The sequence below is a fragment of the Dendrobates tinctorius genome, unplaced genomic scaffold (assembly GCF_039654945.1).
Source record: "Dendrobates tinctorius isolate UK_male_01 unplaced genomic scaffold, ASM3965494v1 ptg000022l, whole genome shotgun sequence".
NCBI classification, from domain to species: domain Eukaryota; kingdom Metazoa; phylum Chordata; class Amphibia; order Anura; family Dendrobatidae; genus Dendrobates; species Dendrobates tinctorius.
In genome coordinates this window covers 92,669,289-92,693,790 of record NW_027361690.1, presented here as the reverse complement: position 1 = coordinate 92,693,790, position 24,502 = coordinate 92,669,289, and the positions used below count along the sequence as shown (strand labels likewise).

At 41.9% G+C, this 24,502-nt stretch overlaps 1 protein-coding gene across 2 annotated transcripts in view; it reads right to left on the bottom strand.

Moving 5' to 3' along the window:
• The window catches only part of MAP2K5 (mitogen-activated protein kinase kinase 5), a 166,661-nt gene that overhangs the window by 4,407 nt on the left and 137,752 nt on the right, over nt 1-24,502 (bottom strand). For both annotated transcript variants that reach the window (XM_073568919.1, XM_073568920.1), the window contains 4 exons: nt 7,506-7,532; nt 7,084-7,116; nt 3,565-3,626; nt 3,360-3,405 (listed from right to left, as the gene is read on the bottom strand). In XM_073568919.1, coding sequence (XP_073425020.1) covers nt 3,360-3,405; nt 3,565-3,626; nt 7,084-7,116; nt 7,506-7,532 — 168 coding nt within the window. The remainder of the gene's footprint in view (nt 1-3,359; nt 3,406-3,564; nt 3,627-7,083; nt 7,117-7,505; nt 7,533-24,502) is intronic.

The window sequence follows — 24,502 nt, the reverse complement described above, 5'->3', positions numbered from 1 at the left end:
AGGAAAGGAGAGATATACCATAGTCCGGCTGCCATATAGGATTATTACTGAACCTTCTAAGAGAGCAATGTTGGCTCCAGGATGGAAGCTTTCCTGATGTTTGCCACTATAGTACTGCCCTGCAAGGACCTTACTCCGCTATATCAGTACAGATCTACAGGTGTCAGCAAGCTTTGGTCCAAGGGTGTGAACATCCTTATACAGAGGGGTCTTGGCTTGCTGCACCCAACAGTGTTACACTGGGGGAAGCACTGGTACGTAGGGCTCATTCAGACGTGAGTGATTTTTCTTACGTCACATTTAATCAGCGCTTTTGATCAGTTTCATCAGAATTTGGTCTGTACGTCAGCTTTTACCAGAGTTTCATCAGTCTTTCTAGGACGAAAAAAAATGCAGGATCCTCAATCTTAACTTATCAAACATTCCTTGAATAATAGACAGCCTACAGATGGCTTCAAAGTGCAGTCCGTTATTTTCCACGGGTCCATAGACTTGCACGAATGCTATCCATGGAGAACACAAGAAACACGGACGCCTGAATGAGCCCTTACTGAAAGGAACATCTAGATAAATGTGAGGACTATGGGAGAACCAAAGGATTATACATACTGATGTAAGCAGGTAGACATCTAACTTAACTTTTGGTAATGAATTCCTCCAAATGGGAAGTGGGACCATAAGAATAAATACTCCATCTCCGTAAACACCGTACCGGACTTTAGAGAGTCCATGATGGAAATAGTCTAAGGACGCTCGTACAGGGCCGCCTGACAATGAGCCGTAAAATGTCCGGTACGATAACCCATCAGTAGCGTTATGTCATACTACAAGGATAAACCTCCCGAGCGGCTGCTTCTGATCTATAACCACTTCCCTCCCTTCCATCACATAGTAATAATATCAATACACAATTCATCACTTTAGAGAGCAGACAAATGTTTTCCTAGACTCCTTGTAAAATAACTGAATTAGGCCCCTGGAGGGCTCGGTGTTAAGCGGCATAGAGAAGTTCAATACAAGAATTTGCAATTACCACCCTTCCCTTCTCAATCACGCTAGTTCTTATAGTGAATCCTCGGCAGGTCTCACAGAACGACGCAGACAGACCTTTGGTCACAGTGGAGCCTGCCTGTCGCAGAGGAATAACAGAACGAAGGTGCTAAAAGGGCCTTTATCATCTCTTCTCTTCAGCAAAATACCAACATATTGAGAGGAGGAGGCAGGGTAAGACGGCGCAGCTCTGGGTTATATGCTTGGGTCAATGCTTTACACACAAAAATAAGGACCGAATATCTTTATATGATCCGATAGACAACGTTCTTGCTTGGTTCCTGTGATAACCTCCCAATAAATGAGGTCTGAGCTGAAAAAGTAAATTAATGTGTATGCAAAATGTAAATGCATATAAACACATGACCTTTACACAGAGAAAACCAAAAACAAAATATCCTAAAATAAAAAAGAAAAAAATAAATTGCAAAAATTGCATGAAGGTAGTAATAATAATAGTAATAAGGGTATTTAGTAAACATAATTTTGATCAAAAGAATGTACAAGCCATCCCGCCACGTCATGGCAACCCTTGTGGGACAGTCCTATCTCTAGTATTTAAAACCTTTCCACGTTCCAACTCAGACGGGCGGTCACACCATTTTGTGCATATAAGGGTGTGACCGCCCTGCTTCTGAGTTGGAAATCCATCCTGTCTGGCCTATGCTTTACTGGTGGTTCAGTCCCTCGATCCTTGTTCACATTTACGTCACTTGACAAGTGGAAAGGTTTTAAATACAAGAGTTAGGACTGTCCCACAAGGGTTGCGTTGACGTGGCGGATGGCTTGTACATTCTTTTGATCAAAATTATGTTTACTAAATACCCTTATTATTACTACCTTCATGAAATTTTTGCAATTTATTTTTTACTTTTTTATTTTAGGATATTTGTTTTGTTGTTTTTGGTTTCCTCCCAATAAATTGTATAGTACATAAGTCAATGCTCATACAGTGAAATGTATGTACAAAAGTGGGTCTCTGCCCCTCCAGATATGCTGGGTTTAGTATATACTTAGATTTTTGTTATTAAAAGACAAGCCAGGATTTTTTTTTCCATTTCTGCGACGTTCCTCTGTTATTTCTCTTGAAAATGTAGGACTAAATCGGCAATTGTGCGTTACAGTTTTCCAGGTCTACTGGGAGTGCCTGTAAACAGTCTGTCATGGGCACCTCTGATTGGACAGCATCTGATGGTGCAGAGACACAACCCCAACTAGTAACACCCAGTTGTCATTTTATTTAGATTTCTTAGGAAGACTAGAGGGGCCATGCAATATAGAGGTAGAAGAACAGGTGCCTAGCCAGGTTATTTGGGGAATTTGAGTATGTACTAAAACAGATCTTTTAACATTATACTTGATCAATTTCCAAAGGTGACAACGGCAAGAGCAGCCCATTAGAGTGCTAGGGTGGCTGTCACACCGCTTCTTACAGACGGATTCACATGGAAATATGTATTTTTATTCCAACTTTCTTCAACAAAATGATTCCTCTCCATTACTGCTCCATCACTGTAGTGTCACAGTAATTCTGGTACTTCCTCATGTCCAAAAAGGAGGTTAATGAACAGAACTGTCATTTCCTTGCAGAATATATGAAGCAATGTGGCATGTGTGGTTGCATCTATGGAGAACCTCTTCTTCAAACTAAAACAGTTGTACCCTTAACCAGTGGGAGGATGCGCGGGGGTGGGGTGGTTCTCGACCTTTGGCAGAGAGGGAGGAGGGCTTCTGGGGAGTCACTTTGTACTATGTGGTCTTCGAATCCGCCCATATCAACCTCTCTCTGTATCTGTTCTACAAGATCTCCGATACTGTCACTACTATGCAGTAAACATGTTAACATTCCTGGTAATGATTTATTGGACATCAAATCTTGATAACTTGCCATATCTGTAATGTATCTGATCCTTAATATCTCCTCAATTAACTTGATTTGCATTCCAAAAATAAATACATTTTTGCACCCATTTTATTATTCTATTTGTGCTATTTTATATTTGTTCGCCTGTTTGTTTTTTGTCTCCTTTTCCAGCTTGTTATCGGCAGAGATAAGCAATTCCATTTTATCAATTGCAATTTTTTTTATTTTGGTGCACATTTTGTGCCGTTTTTCAAAGAGTGCGAATTTTGACATCAAAAAGTCACAAAAAGAGTTCAAGACCGAAAAAGACCATTTTGCCCCTGCTTAATCTTAAACAGATTCACATGAATGGGGTGAGTATTTTGGAGAACGTTCAAACAAAAGTCAGTTATGAATCATCGCCCAGAGCCAACTGGCTTGCTAGGTCACTGGCCACAACTCTTACCATTAATTCTTCTGGAGCAGGTCTCTCTTTTGGTAGTTTTCTCATACTATAAAACAGAAAACACGTTGGCGATTAGGCTAGTTTTTACAAACCTCACTGGCCGGGAAAAGACCATACAGTGCATACTTATTCATATGGATTATGTCTACAGATGAAGATTAAAAGTCACAAATGACAATGGGAAACATATACGTAATATTCTTACCACTGAGTAATGAAATGTATAAACGACTCTGAAAATTCCCCCACCGGAAGAATTGGAGAATCCTAAAACAATCCAAATACAATACTCGTTATTAAAGGACTCACAAAGGATAAACGGTGCAAAAAACTACAATTTTCTACAAAAACAAAGTAGTGTGAGACCTCTTTGCAATCACTGGGAACCTACAACTAATCCATATTGACACAGCAATGTATTCATGGAAGAACACAACCCTATCTTTATCCAGTCAGGGATTAGAGTAAGGTTTCTGGTAAGGTACGCCACAGCTCATTGGAAAATGGATAACAGAAAGGAGGTGTCATTCGATGCGCTGCTGAAGGAAGCTGGATGGCAAGGTGAAATCAACAGTATTTTATTGTAAAGGTTTACAGGTCAATGTGTTTCAAGGTCTCACACGACCTCTTCATGATGATGATGAAGAGGTCGTGTGAGACCTTGAAACACGTTGACCTGTAAACCTTTACAATAAAACACTGGTCATTTCACCTTGCCATCCAGCTTCCTTCAGCAGCGCACTGAATGACACCTCCTTCTTGTTCTCCATAGGTCCATACGTGACCGGTGTCCTGCAGCAGCTGTAATACGTGTCCATCTCATGTTGCTTGGTTGCAACCACACCAGGTGAGTGTTCTCACATTTCCTACCCTTTGCGCTCTTTTGTCTAATAGTTCTTTCTCTATCACAGCTCATCATTAGAAGAGCTTGGCACCACACTCCCGCTCCACGCATTTTGGCAGAGCTGAGTGAAACTGGGGTGAAAGTGACAAAATTTGCCAATTTTTCCTAGAAACTTCTCTTTCAGCAAAAATTTTGGCATAATCGCTTTGATGAATTGGGGCTGAGTTTCAATACCAGACACAGTTAAGGCCTGTTTCACACATCCGTTTGTCACCATCAGTCAAAATCCGCCATTTTTCTTTGCGGATCCGTTTTTCCCCCATTGACTTTCATTATCGGCGGATTTTGACTGATGGCTGTCCGTAGCATACGCATTTTTGCGGATCCGCCAATATTTCGGCGTCCGCTGACCTGACCGGACGGACCCTGCAACGTTTTTCCTCTCTCCGGATCCGCTATTTTCTGTTTTAACCCGCAATTCTGTCTGGCTGCTGGATGAAACTCTCTCTCACTCACCTCCTCCATTCCTCGCCCGATCTCCAGCCACATCTCACACCGTCTCTCATCGCGCGATCGCCTCCCTCATGGTCTCTCATCGCGCGATCGCCTCCCTCATGGTCTCTCATCGCGCGCTCACCCACATCCCGCGAGATGATCGCTCACCGCAGATGCTCTTCCGGATACTTCTACATCCGGCGGTATTAATTTTTTTATTTTTTTCCTTTATTCCCAGGCGCGGTTCCTTTAAATTTTTACCATCGGCGGATCCGTACATCCGCTGATCCGCAGACCCCCGTTTGTCAGTCCGCCTGCGGATCCGTTTTCCGCTATTTTGGCGGATTTAGGCTGACAGAAAAAACTGATGTGTGAAACAGGCCTAAATTGACATAAGTGACGTTGTGTCTCAAAAAAGTACTCCCTCTCTTCTAATCTCATACATAGAGGGATGTGACTAGATTGTCAACTGCCAGAGGGAGAAGGAGACTGATTCTGTTCAAGTAACCCCCCCCCCCACCAACTGCACAGTGACATCAACACTACAGGGAAACAAAAGGATGCCTTTAGCATAGCTGTAGTACAAACAATGTAAATTATTTTATAACAGCTGTTAAAGGGAATCTGTCATTAACTTTTTGCTGCCCCATTTATTTTTTAAATTTTTATAAAATCAATGTTTTACCTGCTGCAGATCTACCATGTCTCTGAATACTGAGCTCTGTATAACCCCCACCCCACACAGATTAGAAACTTTCTGTTTACACTGTGCATAGGCAGAAAGCTGCCAATCAGTAGTGAGCGAGGGACTATACAGAGCTCTGCATGGCACCATGTTTATCAGTCCTCCTTATTCTAGTGTACTAGTGATAATCTGCTGATAAAACCGTGATTGCATCAAAATATATTTGCACCAAACAGACCAGTAATGATGGCTGATATCGGTCTTTACTTTATTCTGCTCTCAAATTGGGTCGCAAAAACCTGGTGACAGATTCCCTTTTATTTAGCTTTTTTTATATGCAACAGTCAGAGGAGTTATTATCCCCTGGCAAGTAGAACCTGCTTGCTGGAAATATGTATGTGTATTGCAGTACATGTATTTTCTCTTGCATTAAGTGCAAGTAGTATCTACAAATGTAATGCAGCTCCCTACTGGTTGGAAGTTATCACTTTGATAATATACATCCAATAATAAATCATGTTTTCTGAACATGTCATTAACATTACAGATGTTTGGGTCCTTACCATTCATTTTTTTATGTCAAATTGTGGTTATTTTGTCAAATTCTAAAAAAATAATATTCTAAGCGTCTATTGACACTGAATTTATACGTGAAGCAAGTAAAACTCTACACAGATCCCAAAAACATACCCCCACACACTGCCCTTGTTACCGGCACGTGCCTACATGCTGGAGGTGACCATACACTCCTTTGTGAAAAGAGCGCAGTACCAAGCATATGCCAATCACCAGGGCGGTATCACACTGCCATCTGATTGCTAACCATACAGATAATTACTGTGGCCCAATTATCAGTGAAACAAGTGCTGTAATTACAAGAGGGACAATTAGTGGGAGCCCTGATTAAGGGTTTCGATTCCCATATTAACAGAACATGGTTCATCCAGCACAGTCAGGAAACAATACAACCCACAATCTGCTCCTGCACAAATTAAATGCAGAGCAGACCAGATTTGTGGGCCAATTCCAGTCCACAATAACATAACATATGGGCTAGGAAATCTGAGCAATATTTAGTAGACAGGGGCTAATATGGCCAGCACATTGTGCGGGATGCTAATATAACTCAGATATGCTAATCTTCATCTACCCCCATTTACACTTTTTGGAGAGCAATAACCAACTGGTCCTAGCGCGGTGAGACGAGATGACTGGCATCAGCCACCGAGCTGGACGCCCATCTATAGCACAAAAATGTGGCTACGTAGGATGACAAAATATACAATCTGATGCCTTTATCTACATAAATATACAAATCTATGCGCTGCCACGCGGATACATACGAGAGACCGCTCCTAATCTTGATGTGCATCCTCTATTATGTCCCATTCAATTACGCTACCTCCACATGGAGATCTTCTCCTTAGATTTCCAGCAGGCAGGGGATGAGCCCCGATTAATATTCTCCAGCACTGTCCATGGGGCCTGGTACAACAGATAGGATCAGTCTGCAGGGGGCTCTCAAAAGAGCTAGGAGTGGGGGGAGAGCATAGGCCAAGCCATGTTAAACAGCTCCAAGCCTTGCCAATGAACTCTCTCAGAGGGTGTCGTCCATTGTGCTTCATTAGGAAACAAAATATAAGCTTTCCACTCCATTAGGAATGACTTTAGGAGCGAAAGCACATAAGTCTGAGACTCACCTCATCAACAATGCATTGCAATATCTGGAACGGCTGCGGCGAGAGAGAGAGAGACAAGTATTAACCTATATGCAATATCTCTACAGTAGAGTCATAAGAGACGCAAAAAAACCCCACCATTAATGCAATAAAAATAGCAAGATTAATCAACGGCAGAGAGCTCTTATAAAAACATTGATGCTGGAGCATCGCTATTATTTCTAATGGTACCTAATCTAATACAGGCCGTTAAATGTTTGCTTTTTCTTCAAAATGCAATTTGCAAAGTTTAAAACAAGGCAGTGGAGCATGCAGAAAGAATCAGCCATCAGGAAAAAAAAAAGAGAAAAGTGAATTTTTTTTTTCTATATCTCCCCCCTTTTCAGATTTCCCTACCGCCATCATCCTCACCCCTCCCTTCCGCCTGGACTCGTAATACCCACCATTAAAGAGCCATGATTTTTCTGAATCTGGGAGGTAAAGAGATGAAAAATATTACATAAAAACATAATAAATAAGAACGTGCACAAAAGAGTGAAAGAATAGAAACGCGAGAGCAGAGGGGAAAAAGGCAATATGTAATTAGCATGTCATAATCAAAACATCTCACTAGGACACATTATGATCACTGGGAGAAAATGATTGTCTTGCTGGTGGCAATTTGTGGGCATGTGTTAACACAATTTACATAATGAAAATACACAAGTGTTAATAGCTCTTCTCTCATTTATGGGTGAAAGTCGGCAGAATGCTAATTTACCACAAACACTTTTTAGTATCCTCCAGGTTATATTAGAAGAGGGAGGGAAAAAGAAAAAAAAAAAGAAAAAAAACATAATCCATTTCAGCGGCAGAGCCGTTTCCGCTCCGTGTATAAATAATGTTTTATGCGGCTCCATCGTGAGCGCAGAGCTTAATGTGGCAATCATCGCTAATGTGAGGAAACTCGCTCTTTTTAAATTAAAAAACAATTTATTTAAAATTGAAATTAAATCATCGTCAGAAATTAGAATTTCTGGCTGCCTGCCAGGGCTGGCCTGGCGTGTCACCCCTGCCTAATTTCTGGCTGGAAGACACAAACTTTAATTATATCTCTGTAATGGGACAGGGAGCCGGTGTGGGGAGCGAAGGGCCGGCGCTGCCAGAGAGGACCGCTCTGTGTGCAAGACAGATCTGAAGTCCCCTAATGAAGGGTCCAGGGCGTGATGAGGCGTTTCAGAGGTATAAAGTATGTTGGAATGGGGATCACCACAAGTAACCGATAAAATCAAGTTTCAGATTCTAATGAAGACCTATGGATAAGCTGAGCCTAAGTATTTCAGTAGTGTGGTGCGCAGGCAAACTGCTTTACCGCATATTCACACAGTTTTGCAATGCTGTAATTTGCTGTGGCATTTATAAGATCGCAATCAGATGGCTGAATAAATTGGACTGCGATGTCCGAACTGGCTGAGCGCGACAGCTGCATAGTGATAGAGAAAGGTGTGATTTCGGTGGCATTCAGGAGGCACAGTACAACGTAGTTAATGATAGATTAGCTTCACTATAGAGGTGGGAGATGGCACCAGGAGAGAACGCGCTCTGGGAATGAGCAGGTTAATAATCGATGTAAGAAGCGGCAAGGTGGCAGTACGCTGCCCGGTTAAAGTACAAATATTCAGAGAATAAAGTTACCTTTAAGTCCACAAACTGACAGATCATAAACTGGTGGCTCTGGACAGGAGCCTTCGTCAGGTGGTTTTGAAAGTCATCCGATGAAGGCTCCTGTCTGGAGATGAAAACCAGTTTGTGATATGGTGATTTGTGGATTTCAATAAAGGTAAGATTATTCACTTTAGGGCTCGCTCACATGAGTGTATAAATCAGACGAGTGGAAATCCGATTAACAATCAGATTGCACTCGGACTAATGTTAAGGTCCCGTCACACCTAGCGACGCTATAATGATCCCGACAGTGATACGACACGACAGAGATGGTTGCCGCATCGCTATGTGGTCGCTATTGAGATGTCAGACAGTCCAATCTACCCAACGACGGAGCAACGATCTAGCGTGTCATAGCGACCTTTGTAACGATGTCGTTGGGACGGTGTCACATTGCATGTTCCATTGACGATTCACACCTTGATGAGGGATGTACTGTGTGACGCTGTATTTACACAGGCGTGGATTGCGCTCCCTTTCTCACGCCCTCTCAGCTTTGAATGGTGGACGCTACCGCGTCCTGATTGGCCGTGCATTTAAAAGGTGACGCACTAACGCTCCATTTCATTGTTCTCGAACACGTCTTTTGGCTAGCACACCCGAGTAACGGTCATCGGTGTCCTATTTGACCACCAATCGGAGCCGAGGTAGGCGTGGAAACGGGAACGCTAATCCCCGCCTTGTCTTGCTTCTGAGTCGCTAACGAGGTCGTTAGGCTAGGTGTCAAACGTGACGATCCAAGCGACTCAGCGGGACATGAGCGACCAAAGAAATGTCCAGACATTTCGGGCACGATCAGCGATACCCGGCAGGGGGGCTGGTCGCTGGTCACTGTCACACACAGCGATCTCGCTGGTAAGATCGCTACAACGTCACAGTTCTAGTGACTCAGCAGCGATCTCGCTTAGTGTGACAGGGCCTTTACACTGTGGGGCACTGCAGATCCGCGATTGGTTTCTGAAGCTAATTTTCACTTTAATTTAATTAGAAAAATAATTAGTCTATCATTTTTGGTAAGAAATTATCATAATTTTTGTCCAAGGACCCATCCAATTACAGCATGTTCTGCTGAAAATCTTGTCGATATGATTAGCCTAAATGTCCCCTGAAAACATTAGAAGAGAACAGGATCAAGTTTGGACTAATCCTTCTGTTGTCCCAGAGATAAGTGGTGGCAGAGGCAAAGGGGCAAGATTAATGGGAAAGTCTGTAAGGTTAGCTGCCATGATTCATCAGAGAAGCCTTCCTATAGTTAATATAAAAGGAATACTCTGGGATTTTTCTTTCTTTCTGGAAGTTCTCCATTCTGCAGTAAGATGTACCGTAGGTGTACAGACAGGAGCTTTGGTGAACGCCAACTGAAAAAACTTTTCCTAAGGAGTTGTGATCATCCAAGCCCATATGATATCTTTGACCCATTGAAGTCAAAGAAGAAAGACAGTGCACAATCAGATAATGAATTGGGTATGTAGTCTACATTAAGACTGGTGTTTTACAAGCCAGTCTTAAATGATGGGACCACTAGAGTAAGACGTGCCTAATTCATTAAGAGACACGTGCCATTAATGGAATAGGCGCATCTTAGAACTGGTGTGCACTTTCCCCAGAAATGTTACACCAGTCCAAGACTGGAGAACATTTTGGCCATATAAATTGGACCAAGATCAGAATGCAATACTCAGACTGGCTGGCTGCTATCCCGACCAGAGCATGAGAGCTGCACAGAAATAGATGAAGTTGTCATGCTCAGGTCGGGAGAGCCGCCAACCAGTCTGAGCACTGCGTTCTGATCTCAGTCTGATTTATACGGCCGTCTGACTGCTCCCTTAAGATGCCGTACATTTTGATGAAATAGAAGGGAAAGCTTTGTTAAAAAAAAAAAAAAAAAAAAGGCCAAAAGTCGTAAAATTTTTGTGCAACTTTGAGCTGCTAAAAAACTGTTGCGACATTCGTTGGTATTTTGCACCAGAATTCACCATCGTGAATAGGGGCCATCATGATTATACGCTACCCATCACTACTTTCTTTTGGCTGGATGTTCCTCCAGATGTAGACATATCTCTACTCCCATTTCCATGTCACAGTCTCTTTTCCTCTTGTGATCTTTCTTCTTCACACTGAGCTCTCTTAGCTATCTCTTCTATCTCGTTCATCAGATAATCTTCCATTCTCCCCCCCCCGACACAATGCACGCCAGCATTTTATTCAAATAATTCTTAAAAACAGCTTAAAAAGCCGTTTGGAATAACAGAGAGCATCTCCATCAATCAGTGCGGGGGAGGGCGAGGATTTCCACTGGTAAGTGTATAAACAGCAGATCAGCTCTTCAGAAGCAGTCATAAAAAACTCCATTAACTTCTGACAAAGAATGCAAATTAATCACAACATGGGGCAGGGTTGGAATTAGTGTGTGTTCTGATCACAGGCTATGCCTAGAGATACCTCCCCAAAACCCCCGCCTTGGTGAAAGCATACCCTTGAGGAACCCTGGAGAAGATTTTTTAAGAAAACCCATATAAAACCCATTTTAGGCCTGTGGGATCAATTCACAATCCTGCAATGAAAGACCAGCCATGTTTTCCCAGAAAGAACTTTAACAATCTTCAAAGCAAATGGACCAAACATTATGGGCACATTAAGAGGAAAAAAAATGACCTTCATACAAATCCTCGGCGAGACCACATGTGACATTTATGTGTAGTTCATCAACTAACCTAAAAAATTAGAAGGCGGAAATGGCACCGAGAAGTAGGCTAGCCATGTGGAGCAACGCTTCATGGGGTTAGAGGAGGATACAAAGAACATTCATTAGGGTTCACCCAAAATTAAACTATACTGGAACAGGTGTAAGTACAATGGGTGGAGGGCTCACAGTTGAACCAGAGTCCAGGAGGGCCCAAAAGGTCACCCTGGCCCATATGAGAAGAACAGTTCCTTATGACCCATGACAGTGGAGGGCCCTGTTGGAGACCTTGCACTGGGTCCCACATGCTGAAAAATATGCCCCTGTAATATTGTACAATTATATCCATCTTCATAACTCTCTGAATGAAGGCAGGGATATTAATAATGGATGACTTCATTAAGTTTGTCGCAGTTTATATATTTTCAGTAATCTGCCTTGTTACATGTAATATCGGATATGTATACTAATACATGCGTGTAATCATACATGGGCAGACTGGTCTAGAAGGAAAAGTGTCTGTTGCCCATAGCAACCAATCACAATACAGCTTTCATTTTGCCAGAGCTTTATAACAAAATGAAAGCGGAGCTATGACTGGTTACTATGGGCAACAATGGGAGGTTTTCTTTAAGACAGCTTTGATAAAGGAAGCTTACAGTACACGATATACATGCGAGTATTAGGTTCCATCCTTACCAATGCAAAATTCCTAATATTTAAGCCCTGCTCCCAGGGGGGTCCAGAAACACCCGTAAAATATACACTCCCAAATCAGTTTTGCTTAAAGGGGTTGCCCAGCTTTAGTTAAACATTTTTTCACTTAAATGCATGTATTTGGGACTTAAAATGTTTTCTGTAATTGGGTTTCATTAAAAATATTGCACCATTTGTCTTTTACATGCTCTTTGTCTCTCTGTGCATTCAACTTTGAAGTATTCTGCATTCATAAACCAGAGTAGCTTAGAAAAAGACAGCTTAAGTAGTCACAAACTCTCCGGTCAGTCCACTAGAAGAAGCTCACCCATGGAGTCTCAGTCAACTCATCCTTCCTGCAAAAGAGAGCACAAGACAAACTGCAAAAAATAATTTTTACCTCCAAATACAAGATTTAAGTTAAAAAAAGGTCCCAAAGACAAAATCCTTTTAAGCACCTTATTGGACCTCCGTAAGCCTCTAATTTAATAGGAAGGAATTCATTTTTCTATTAATTTCTGTACAAGTATGGCAGAACCCCTCCCCCCCCCACCAAAAAAAAAATGTTGCATGCTTTATAACCATGTACATGAGGCCTAATTGTTGGGAGGACCAGCTGCCATCTTTTCCAGTCCATGCAAGCCTTGGAAATAAACAGGCATAAATAAAAGAAGCCGTCTTTGGATCTATCGTACAGTATAGCTCTGCTTGCTGCCAAACTCTGTGGAGGCCCCTGGGTAGTTGGACTCTTGGGGCGCTATTATTCTATGATGACCTGGAGTCTGTGAGGACTCGCAACCACTAGTGATGAGAGCATGTGCTCCGATAAGGTGTTATCTGAGCATGCTGGGGTGCTAACCGAGTGTCTTCGGCGTGCTTGAATAATATGTCCGATACCACGCGGCTGCATTCAAATTCTCGAATATATCAGACCACAGGTGAAACATCTCACTTCCATTTGTTGTAATGTTTACATTGGAGCTCCATCTGGCCTCCAATGTCAGCTGGCCAGGCGGGTACCTGATTGTGAATTTATTTCAATATCAAATCAATATTATTTTTCATTCATAGTGTGAAGCCCCCAAAAGAACCTTGACACATAGGCTGGTGCCCGTTAGGCCTAATTGGTAATCTGGCACTGCTCGCAGGCTCTTGTTTCTTGTTTACTCACATGATCAAAATTGTCAGTACCCCTCATTTAATGACAGAAGACCCACTATGGTCACAGAAATAATTTGAATCTGACAAAAGTAATAATAAATCAAAAATCTATGAAAATGAACAAATGAAAGTCAGACATTGCTTTTCAGCCATGCTTCCACAGAATTAAAAAAAAAAAAAAAATTAAAAACTCATGAAATAGGAGTGGACAGAAATGACGGTCCCCTTAACTTAATATTTGCACAACCTTTTGACGCAATCACTGCAATCAAACGATTCCTGTAACTGTCAATGAGACTTCTGCACCTCTCGACAGGTATTTTGGCCCACTCCTCAAGAGCAAACTACTCCAGTTGTCTCGTGTTGAAGGTTGCCTTTTCCAGACGGCATGTTTCAGCTTTTTCCGAAGATGCTCAATAGGATTTAGGTCAGGGCTCACAGAAGGCCACTTCAGAATAGTCAAATGTTTTCCTCTTAGCCATTCTTGGGTATTTTTATCTGTGTATTTTGGGTCATTATCTTGTTGCAAGACCCATTACCTGCGACTGAGTCCAAGTTTTCTGACACTGGGCAGCACATTTCTCTCTAGAATCCCTTCATAGTCTTGAGATTTCACTGTACCCTGCTACACAGATTCTAGACACCCTGTGCCAGATGTAGCAAAGCAGCCCCAGAACATAACAGAGCCTCCTCCATGTTTCACAGTAGGGAAAGTGTTATTTTCTTAAAAATGCATGATGGGTTTCTTGCATGCGTTTCTATTGCGCACAAAGCGCTGCGCTAAAAAACTCTAATGTGAAAGTAGCCTTAGCGCTATATAAAAATAAAGATTATTATTATTTTGACCACGTGTGTATGCACTTTCCTCTCTAAAATCAATGGACAAGACCAATAGTGGGAAGTATGGAAGCATGGTATAGGCAAAGCCTATATTAGCAACAAAAACCGTGTTTTTTTTGCTTTTTTTTTTTTTTTTGCGCATTTGGGGTCCCCACTGCATGATGTTGCCTTATCGTGAAGGATGGGGTCATCATGTACCCCAAGAACCTCACATTAATGATATAGTAAATTGCAGTAATAATCTTCAAATATTATGTTTGCGCATAGCGGCTACATTTTTGTGTTTGCTTCTAAAGTGCCCTTTAATACTGATGTCGCTAGAGGGTACATGCCGTGTGCCATATTTATTATGAGTTGTACACACATTGTGTGTTCTTCAACAGTTTGGAATAGCGATTAGGAACAAGATACCTTTGTGATATATGCCAAACTTAACATACAAAATATTCGTGTAGATGTACGCCAGCCAAGAGTTGGAGAAAGGAAAATAAATGGTTTATTTGCGCCATTTTTGAGCACCGTTCAATACTACCAAGTACTTCTATTGCTGTAAAACTTTGACTTTATGCCACTTTTTGCCTCCTCATGGCTGTAAGGTCTCGTCATTGAATAATTCCAGCCGATACGCTACTGCCACAGTCTGGGAATAGTGGTTCCCAATGCCTGAATAACCTTACAATCAGTGTGTGGAAACCGAGCTGCGCGCAATAAATACACTTTACGGGAGGCTTGTAGACGCATCCAATTTGTTATTTGTACTCTGCCACTGAGGGCGCCTGGCACACTCGGGCATCGGCAACCTGATCCTGCCGCTCTGGCCTGAGGACGTGCAGCAGAATCTCATTCCGCCTGCAGGTGAAAGCTCTGTTACTCCATATGGAGTCAGGAAAATTAACAGCGCAGAGAAGACTGAGGCAGCAGCAGGGGGCAGGTGGAAAGAGGAGGGGGCACCGCTCTTTTTTGAAAAGGGGATAGGAAAAAAAAATGAAAAAGAAAAATGAAATTTGGAGATGAAAGGATGGAAGTAATGAATTAATGGGGTGTGAAAACACAGGCAGCTCGGCTGTAACAGACAATATCCAGTCACATATCTGATCAGCGGCTCTCTGGGGCATTCTCATTTCATTTACTGGACGATTTCTACAACTGGAGCCAAAACGCGACTTATTCCGAGAAAAACACTTCCCCGATGTTCTTTAAATAACAATAGGCTCCTTATATATGACCTGCATTCGCAAGGCTCTATGCGTGGGCTAAAATATTCACATTATACATCTGTACAATGAAACTAGAGAATTAAATGACTATACGGGACGGACCTGGGAACACCGATCTCTACAGCGTAGTCAGGTGCATTTACAATCGCAGAGAGGAATAAGGTATCTATGAACTTAAAAATATTAGTTAAGGTAAATGAGAAGAAACTGATAGTTGCCCTCTTTCTAAGAAAAGAAGGCAAATGCTATGTTGGTCGTTTTGTAGATAGAACTCGCCTAATGTCAAATGGATTGGTGAAAAAACAGAATACACGGTTGGCATTCTAGCGCTGGCCATTTTTCAATGACTGTTTGCTAAGAGAAGTCGGAGAAACTTACATAAGTGTTTTTTTTCCTGATAAGAAAAACTGAGGACGCTAAAAATGGATCAGAATAGGACTTAGGCTGGGGTCATACTTGCGCGTGTCTCTCACGTCAATACCCGGCACTGCCGCGGGCACTCAGGACCGGAGTGTGCAGCTGCATGTATTTCTATGCAGCCGCACACTCCGTTACCGAGTGCCGGCGGCAATGCCGGCTATTGATGAGCGAGTTTCTTGCATTACACACGCAAGTGTGGCCTCGGCCTTACTCAGAGCCTCACGGATTTAATAAGTCGGATGTGTGAATGGTTAATGATTAATTAATGATGATTAATGAAACTATGGGACCGTGTGCTTTCCATTTAAAAAAACGGACGGCACAAGGGTGTGCACAATGCCTTAGGTTGAATTCACACATAAGTTGTACACAGATTTTCAATTATCCATTCATAGATCAGTTTTAAAAAGGCAAGTTTCTGCGCAGATCCATGCAGTCTTCAGATCAGACTTGACCATTAAAGTTTGCGGGATCTGTAAAAAAAAAAAAAAAGGCCTGAAAAATGGGAGACGTCATTTTCAGTTCAGTTTTTCATCCGTGAGTCATGTTTTCAATCCATCGCCGACAGTAAATGGATTAAAGACAGGTGAGAAGAAAAACTAAAGCAAGATGGATGACGCATGTGGACAAACCAAATTGTCCGTTTCACACAGCTGTAAAAAATGGAAAATGATGTGTGACTGTAGTGTAACACTGATGGTCCAATGTCACCCAACGCAATCACATCAATATAGAAACCTTTTAAAGATTTGCTAATTTTGGCCTTTTAAAGTGGTTTTAGTTCCCGAGAAATCCTCATAAGACTACGTTCCCACGATGAGCTTTTGCAGATTTTCTGCACCTACTAAGTAAATTGGGTTACTTGCGTTCTTTTCATTGCGCTTTTATGGCGTCTTTGCCTCTTGTTGATGTGTCACGTTTTTAATAAAGCTGCGTTGTTTTTGATACTTCCTGGTGTTTGGCTCTGACAATACTTTATTGATGTAGCCATGTGTGGATTACATGCGCTTTTGATGCATTTCTGCTGCGCAAACGCACTAAACACGCATGTGCGTGTTTTACCTGTGAACTTTCCACATTTAATGCAAGTCTATGGGGAAAATCTGCACAGAAAAACTCTGCGTACCAGCAAGAGAAATTGACATGTCACGGATTTGACACACACCGGCAAGTCGGTTTATGCAGAGTAAGAAAAAACACAGTGGGCAGGAGATGTTGATAAATCCCATCCACTTCGCTGGAACAGTAAGACACAGTATTCTTGACACGGTGAACATAGGCAGTGTCAAAAACTTACTAAAACTCATTGTGGGCACACAGCCTAAAAGGCATGTGTAGATGACGTCTTTTTTTCCAGACGGATTTTGCTTGAAATCCACCTGAAAAAAGAGCCGCAAAAAATGATCGTAACACACAGCAATGTAAAAACAACACTGCTTGTGCACATTTTCAGTGTTTGTTTTTTGTTTTTGTTTTTTTACTTCTTTTGGCAACTTCCACTAGAAAGCTGCACACTAGTTAATAATTTAAAATTATAAGGGACAAGAAGAAAAAAAGAAAAAGAAAAAAAAAAAAAAAAGACGCCGGTAGCGAAATCATCTTAAAAAGCATGGCAAAACCACCAAAGAAGCTGCTTCAGGAAAAACACCACCGGCTTTTTCCTGCAGAAACTTTGCCGAGGAAAACCTCAGTGCTTGTGCCGGAGTCTTAAAGACATTGTGTTCACATAACTTCATAGGATAAAAACAAAGGACAGGTTTTAGAAAATGTAATTCTCAAACTGGATTCAAGAATATCTTAGGGTATTGTTCACATGCTGCGTTTCCTCAGTGTGTTATTTTTTTTCCGTGCGGAAAAAAAACACGCTGTTTTGCAGTATAAGCAAAATAAAGGAGATTTATTTTAACCATCAATGTGTGTTTTTCAAATCTGCAGCATTTTAGTTCTTACAGCTTTTTTCACCTATTAAAAAAATGCAAACGCGCGTATTGTACGCTGTGTTTTTACTGCCAAGAGATGCATTTTTAGTGCAGGAAAACACTGCAAAAACGCATAACTGTGAACTTTGTTTACACTTATAAGACCATTTTGTGGGGAATCGGGAAGAAATTGAAGTGAACACCCCTCCTCCCTACCCAAATTAAAGGAACCCCGACAATGGCCTTCCAAAAGATTTCTGTCTGATAAACTAGGACCAACGGGGAGGGCTTTCAAATCTGGACTGTGGGTGCATGTAGAAAGAAGAAAAACTGGGTGGGTGAAGAACGGGCTAGATATGAGGACCACAAGGAATGAGGACATAGACTGGGTGTGGGAATAATGGACTGGGGAACTTCCTTAAAGTGCTGGACATATGGGCACTGGGTTAATTTACACTCGTACTATACACAAACATGGTTGAGCGCCGGTAGAAAAGGACATTATACACTAGAGAAATCCGGGAAATGGTCAGCTCTATGGATACGAGGACGAGTTACCAAATTCTGGAACTTGCACTATAACAGGACATAGACTTAATAAAAAATATGCATATATTCTATCACAAACACTTACACATCAAGATGCTATTCTAATAATCTTCCAGGGCGAGATCCCTCAATTAGCATTATAATAGTCTGTTAATAGCTGCCTGAAGAGCTCCGCCAGTCCCCTCCTATAAATAACCAAGCAGAGCCCGAGGCATGGACCAGACACCGGTGTCTTCACTCGCCAACAGCATGTGATTTTCCCAGGGATCGTCAGCCGGCCAAGTGTCCAGCCATTCATATGGAGGCCAGTGTCAGGAGACCGCCAGATGCAAGTTCACAGACCCCCAGTAACTCATTCCTTATCACACATTACCAAATACACTGCAAACTAGATGAATGAACTTACTAAGCTGAATCTAGCAAGATCAAGATAGGTCAAGATCAATGTTTTGAGCTAGAACAAAACAGTGGTGCGATATTTGAAGGAATTATGGATTAGAAAGTGTCAAATTAGGATTTATCTCACCCTCTATATACCATGCACCACTGCATTTTAATGAAGGCGTTTCATTACAGAATATTAAGCAAAAGAGGTGATTGCTGGCCTACTGACTACCTGGATTGGCACTGGATGATTGCATTTGTCATACACACACACACTACTGCCTGATGGTAAAAAAGGGCCAGCAAAGGTTAAAGGATACAGGCTATTAGGCGTATACACAGAACATTTAGGCAATTTTGTTAGAACATTAGCAGTACAGCCTTCTGATCACTAGCTAGTGTCAGTAAAGTACAAGCTGCAGACAATGCAAGCTGCAGGGTGAACAAAGTTCTTAAAAAGGTATGATGAAGGGACAATGCATGTGTTTTTGGTTCTGCATTCTTAGAAATGCTTTCTACTCAGGCAATCAGTATGTTCATCCCAATTATTACTGATGGTGGCTAATAATTTGTGAATGACCAGTCTATTATACTGCTGGAAACAAGATAGGCAGGAGGACAGTAGGGAGGGAACCTGCTGCTAAGCTAAGGGAAACTGATGCATGTGTCTACACCCGATATTTCCAGTTTTTCTGATATTTCCTACCTTAAAGAAACACACCTGCCATCAAAGTTTTTATCATCTTACTCTATTGCAGTCGTCATATCATATAGCACTGTGTACTTACAATTGCTCATTTTTCCCTTCTACCCAGCTAATTCTTCTCTTTACCATTAGGTCTATGACATCAGGTGATTTACAACTGACTAGCTGAATCCTTCTAAGCTCTATGTTAAAACAGGAAATCTATTTCCCAGCATGAGTCATCACTGCACTGGGGGATGACTCACGCTGGGAATGAGATTTCCTGTTTCTACTTAGCGCTTAGGAGGATTCAGGTAGTCTGTATTTAATCACATGAGGTCAAAGACCTAACAGAAAAGATAAGAATTAACTGGTTAGACGAATGCAATATATTAACCCCTTAGTGACAGAGCCAATTTTTACAATTCTGACCACTGTCACTTTATGAGATTATGGCTTTAGAACTCTTCAACAGATCCCACTGGTTCTGAGACTGTTTTACATAACATATTGTACTTCATGTTAGTGGTAAAATTTCTTTGAAACGAATTGATTTTATTTATGAAAAAAAAAAAAAATTTGGCAAAAATTTTGAAAAACAGAAATTTAGCAATTTTCAAACTTTTAATTTTTGTGCCCTTAAATCAGAGACTGGTGTCACACACACAATAGTTAATAAATAACATTTCCCACATGTCTACTTTACATCAGCACAATTTTGGAAACATAATTTTTTTGTTAGGAAGTTATAAGGGTTAAAAATTGACCAGCGATTTCTCATTTTTCCAACAAAATTTACAAATCCATTTTTTTTTAGGGACCACCTCACATTTGAACTGAGTTTGGGGGGTCAATAGAACAGAAAATACCCCAAAGTGACACCATTCTAAAACTGCACCCCACAAAAGGTTTATTAACCCTTCAGGTGCTTCACAAGAACTAAAGCCATGTGGAAGGAAAAAATGATCATTTTACGTTTTTCACAAAAAAATTAAGCTTTAACCAAACTTTATTTTCACAAGGGTATCAGGAGAAAATGGACGAAAAAATTTGTATGTGGGGGAAAGCCACTGTTTGGGTGTATGGCAGGGCTCAGAAGGCAGGGAGCACCGTTAGACTTTTGAACGCAAAATTGTCTGGAATCAAAGGCAAGTGCCATGTAGCATTTGGAGACCCCTAATGTACCTAAACAGTGGAAGCCCCCCAATTATAACGCCAACCCTAACACAGCCCTACCCCTGACCCTAATCCCAACCATAACCGCAACAACCCTAATCCCAACACAACCTTAACTCCAACTGTAACCACAGCAGAACCCTAACCCTAGTCCCAACCCTACCCAAACCCTAGCTCTAACCCCAATTCTAATCCTAGCTCTAACACCAACCATAGCCCCAACCCTAACCCTAGCTCCAACCCTATCCTTAACCCTAGCCTCAAGCCTAACCCCAACTGCAAAGAATGGAAAAAATGCATTTATTTTAATTTTATTTTATTATTTTTACCTAACTAAAGGAGTGATAAAGGGGGGGTTGATTTACAATTTTTTTATTTTAATCACTGTGATAGGGTCTATCACAGTGATCAAAATGAACCAACAGGAAAAATCTCCTATTGTTGCCGGCTGCCGGAGGTGCTCGGGGGGCCCCATTTCTCTCTCCTCTGGTATGTTAGATCATATCAAAGGAGAGAGCAAAATGAATGGGAAATCTGACTTTTTTTGTGATTCGGTTAATAACAGCGATCGCAAGACTGGGGGCGGTAAAAACCGACCCAAATCATGTTCTCCGGGGCTTCAGCTACCCCCAGTAGGCGAGACCTCGGAAATTTTCCGACTCTGATTGTGCGCTATAATCTTATTTCTCAGCACCGCTTTTTATTTTTGACAAGTACTCTTAACTGCCGCCGTTAAAAGGTGTATCGACGGTCAATAAGTGGTTAAGAGAATAAAAACATTGATGGGAGCACTTTTTTTAAAGACTACCTCGCCCCAAATCAAGAGTGACAAGTTTTCCCTCCTGGGCCTTGTGATTAAGTGCCTGTTTTACAGTCTTTACAAGGGGCAGTGCTCTCCGGGTAATAATACAGTGCAGCCTAAAGACACACACACCCAGAGAATCCAGTGACCAGTGGTTCCTTGGTAAAGGCCATACAAATTAGCCCTAAACAAAAGCCGTACAGTGAATTAAAACAAAAAATAAATTAAAAAAAAGTCAGAATACTCATGGGAGCAGCAGAAACAAGCACAAACAATGGCCAGTTTTGACCTAGGGGCACGTCCTCTTTATGGCTAAACAATTCCATTTAAATACTCCAGACCACTACTGCAGTAAAGCCCACAAAACCCCACTAAAGGGTGTACACAGGACAAAGCACAATAATGATTCAGGGGGCATTTACATGTACAAACATCTGACCAATTTCTGTCCAGCTAGATGAAAATATGAGGGTGCAAATGGCCGTTTGAACTGGTTAAAATCTTTCTGATCATAGTCCTGTGAGCTCAGAACAATGGCTGAAACGATCATTGTGTGCACATAGCCTTTCATGTTACTGGCAACACATATATTTATACAGAGAACAATGTTTTTGAAACCTCAAAAATAATCAGTGTCGTCAAATGACCAGTTTGCAGAATTTGCTGTTTGTCGGCTTGGTTAGAAAGGCCAAAAGTCGGGAATGAGTATTCTTACAAATGTTAGCGCCCCAATTACTTATTGTCCGATGTAAAGAGGTGAAAACTCAGACCAATTTTAGAATCTGTAAGAGTGGTCACAAATATCTGTGTGAGTGCAGTTTAAATGGACTCTGTCAACACAAAATGACTGTTCAAACCAAACACAGGTGCTCAGTGCTTCATGGCATGGCCCATCATTTATATACACCTTCCTCCCACCTGCTTGTTTTCCATCTGTCCCTCTTCTGGCTCTGAAGACAAAACTGTCAATCAAAAAAGAGGGGTGTGGTGGAGTGAGATAGGGAGGTGCACTTAAATGTCTGGGCATTTCATGATACACAGAGTGCCTGCACTTGGTGTCAACAGTCATTCTGCGCTGACAAGAGTTCCTTTAAGTCTGTTAGCACAGAATGACTGTTCAAACCAAGTACAGGCGATCGGTGCACCCATGGTGAGGCCAAACATTTAAGTGCACCTTCCAATGTACCGTATTTTTCGGACAATAAGACGCACTTTTTTACTCCAAATTTGGGAGGAAAGTGTGGGGTGCGTCTTATGGTCCCAATGTAACATGTGGGGAGGGGGCAGTGGCGGAGTGGGATCACACTCGCAGGAGGCAGGAAAATGTCGCAGGAATCCGAAGCTGGGAAAACCACGTGGTCCCGATGCTTAAAGTGTCAGCGCCGAGCAGTGGGGCGGGCAACAGCAAATGAATATTCCTTCACTTAAACAGCGGACCCACATGGTTTCCCCAGCGCCGGATTCCTGCAACGGCTGGGGAGATCGTGTGTCCGGTGGAGAAGGAGGCGGCAGGAGCAGGGTGCCACTGGAGAGATCGCAGCAGTCACATACCTGAGAGCACAGCGCGGGCTGGGCTGATGCTGAGTGCTCCCGTCATTATATGACCTGTGGTGAGGTAATCAAGAGGGCAGGCTGGAGCATCACATGACAGCACAGAGCCCTCTTCATTATGTCACCACAGGTCCTGCAGACACTGCACTAGAAACAATGCAGCTTCCACTTACAGGACCTGTGGTGAGGTAATAAGTGGGAGGGCTCTGTGCGGTCATGTGATGCTCCAGCCCTTCATTACCTCACCCCACAGGTCCTGTAAGCTGTAGAGAGATACTTTTGGTTTTCTAGCACGGCTGGCTGGCTGTAGGACCTGCACTGATGTGAGCGCAGCCTGTACAAGTAAGAATTAAAAGTTTAGTAATTACAATACATAAAAAAAGCACTCTGCCACTCCTGTGGTGAACTATAACTCCCAGCATGCCATAGGATCTGCAGGACATGCTGGGAGTTATAGTTGTCCCATGGGATCTTAAAGCAGCACCCCAGTGTTATTTTTCAGTGCTGGAGTGGAGCTTTAAATATAAGCCCTGAGCCCCATTCTTATACTCACCCTCCAGTGTCTTCATATAGTACTTTACAGAAACCACACTGATCCCGCAGCACCATCTTCTACCAGTAGCTTTAACATATAACATACTATTTTATATAATAACACCACATATAGTATGTTATTAAATATTTTATCAAATTTTTTGCTTCAAATATTTTTTTCCACCTCTAAAACCTGGGTGCGTCTTATAGTCCGAAAAACACGGTACAGTTTTCCCTCTATGTCCACCTTCCTCTTTGCTTCACAGAACCAGAGAAGGGCAGAGATAGAGGGAAAAGATGTAGGTGGGAGGGTTCATTTAAATGTTTGATCACACCAAGGGCGCATCGAGCACCTGTACTTGGTTTGAACAGTCATGTCCTGATCGTAGAGAACTAAATAAAAACATTTAAGAATCCTCATTTTTATCTCCGCAAGGAGAAACCTTACTTCTTAGACCCTAGTCCAGAGCCTCTCACCTAGCCAAATCAGATCTCATACTTTGCACTGACGAGAGCCAACAGCTCGAAACACCGTGTCTGCAAATTGAGATTCTGATTTGGCTTGTATCCTAAGTCATACTACAAGACTCGTGAAAGGGTTGATTGTGACTTGTAGGATCGCTACTACCAATAGGTGGCGCTGTAGAGTAAAAGTCCTCTTTCTTTCTGAAGAGGCAATTTGCATATTATTTTCCCAGAGGAGCATTGCACAGCGAATAAGTCTCCTTACCTTGACAAGCCACAGCTGGCATGTCACTCTCCGCAAGGAGAAACCTTACTTCTTAGACCCATTTTTATCCCAGATCTGAAGTCCCATAAATGCTCTTTTCATATGCTGTATTCTACTATGCATTTTCTTTTATACTGCTTGCAGATATCAATGTACTCATATGATCTGTTAACTCATATATTGCTATGTTTATACGTCAATAAAAAAAGTTTTGATAACAAAAAAAAAAAAAAAAAAACATTTAAGAATTTAAGAACACAGTGAGACCTCTCCAAAAGACAACCAATTATTGGATTTCTGGTGCCAAGTTCCACTTAGCACCAGATATTATTATGTAAACTAACTATTGCCCCCAAAGCACAATTCTGAGTGGTCGTCTAAAAGAAGCT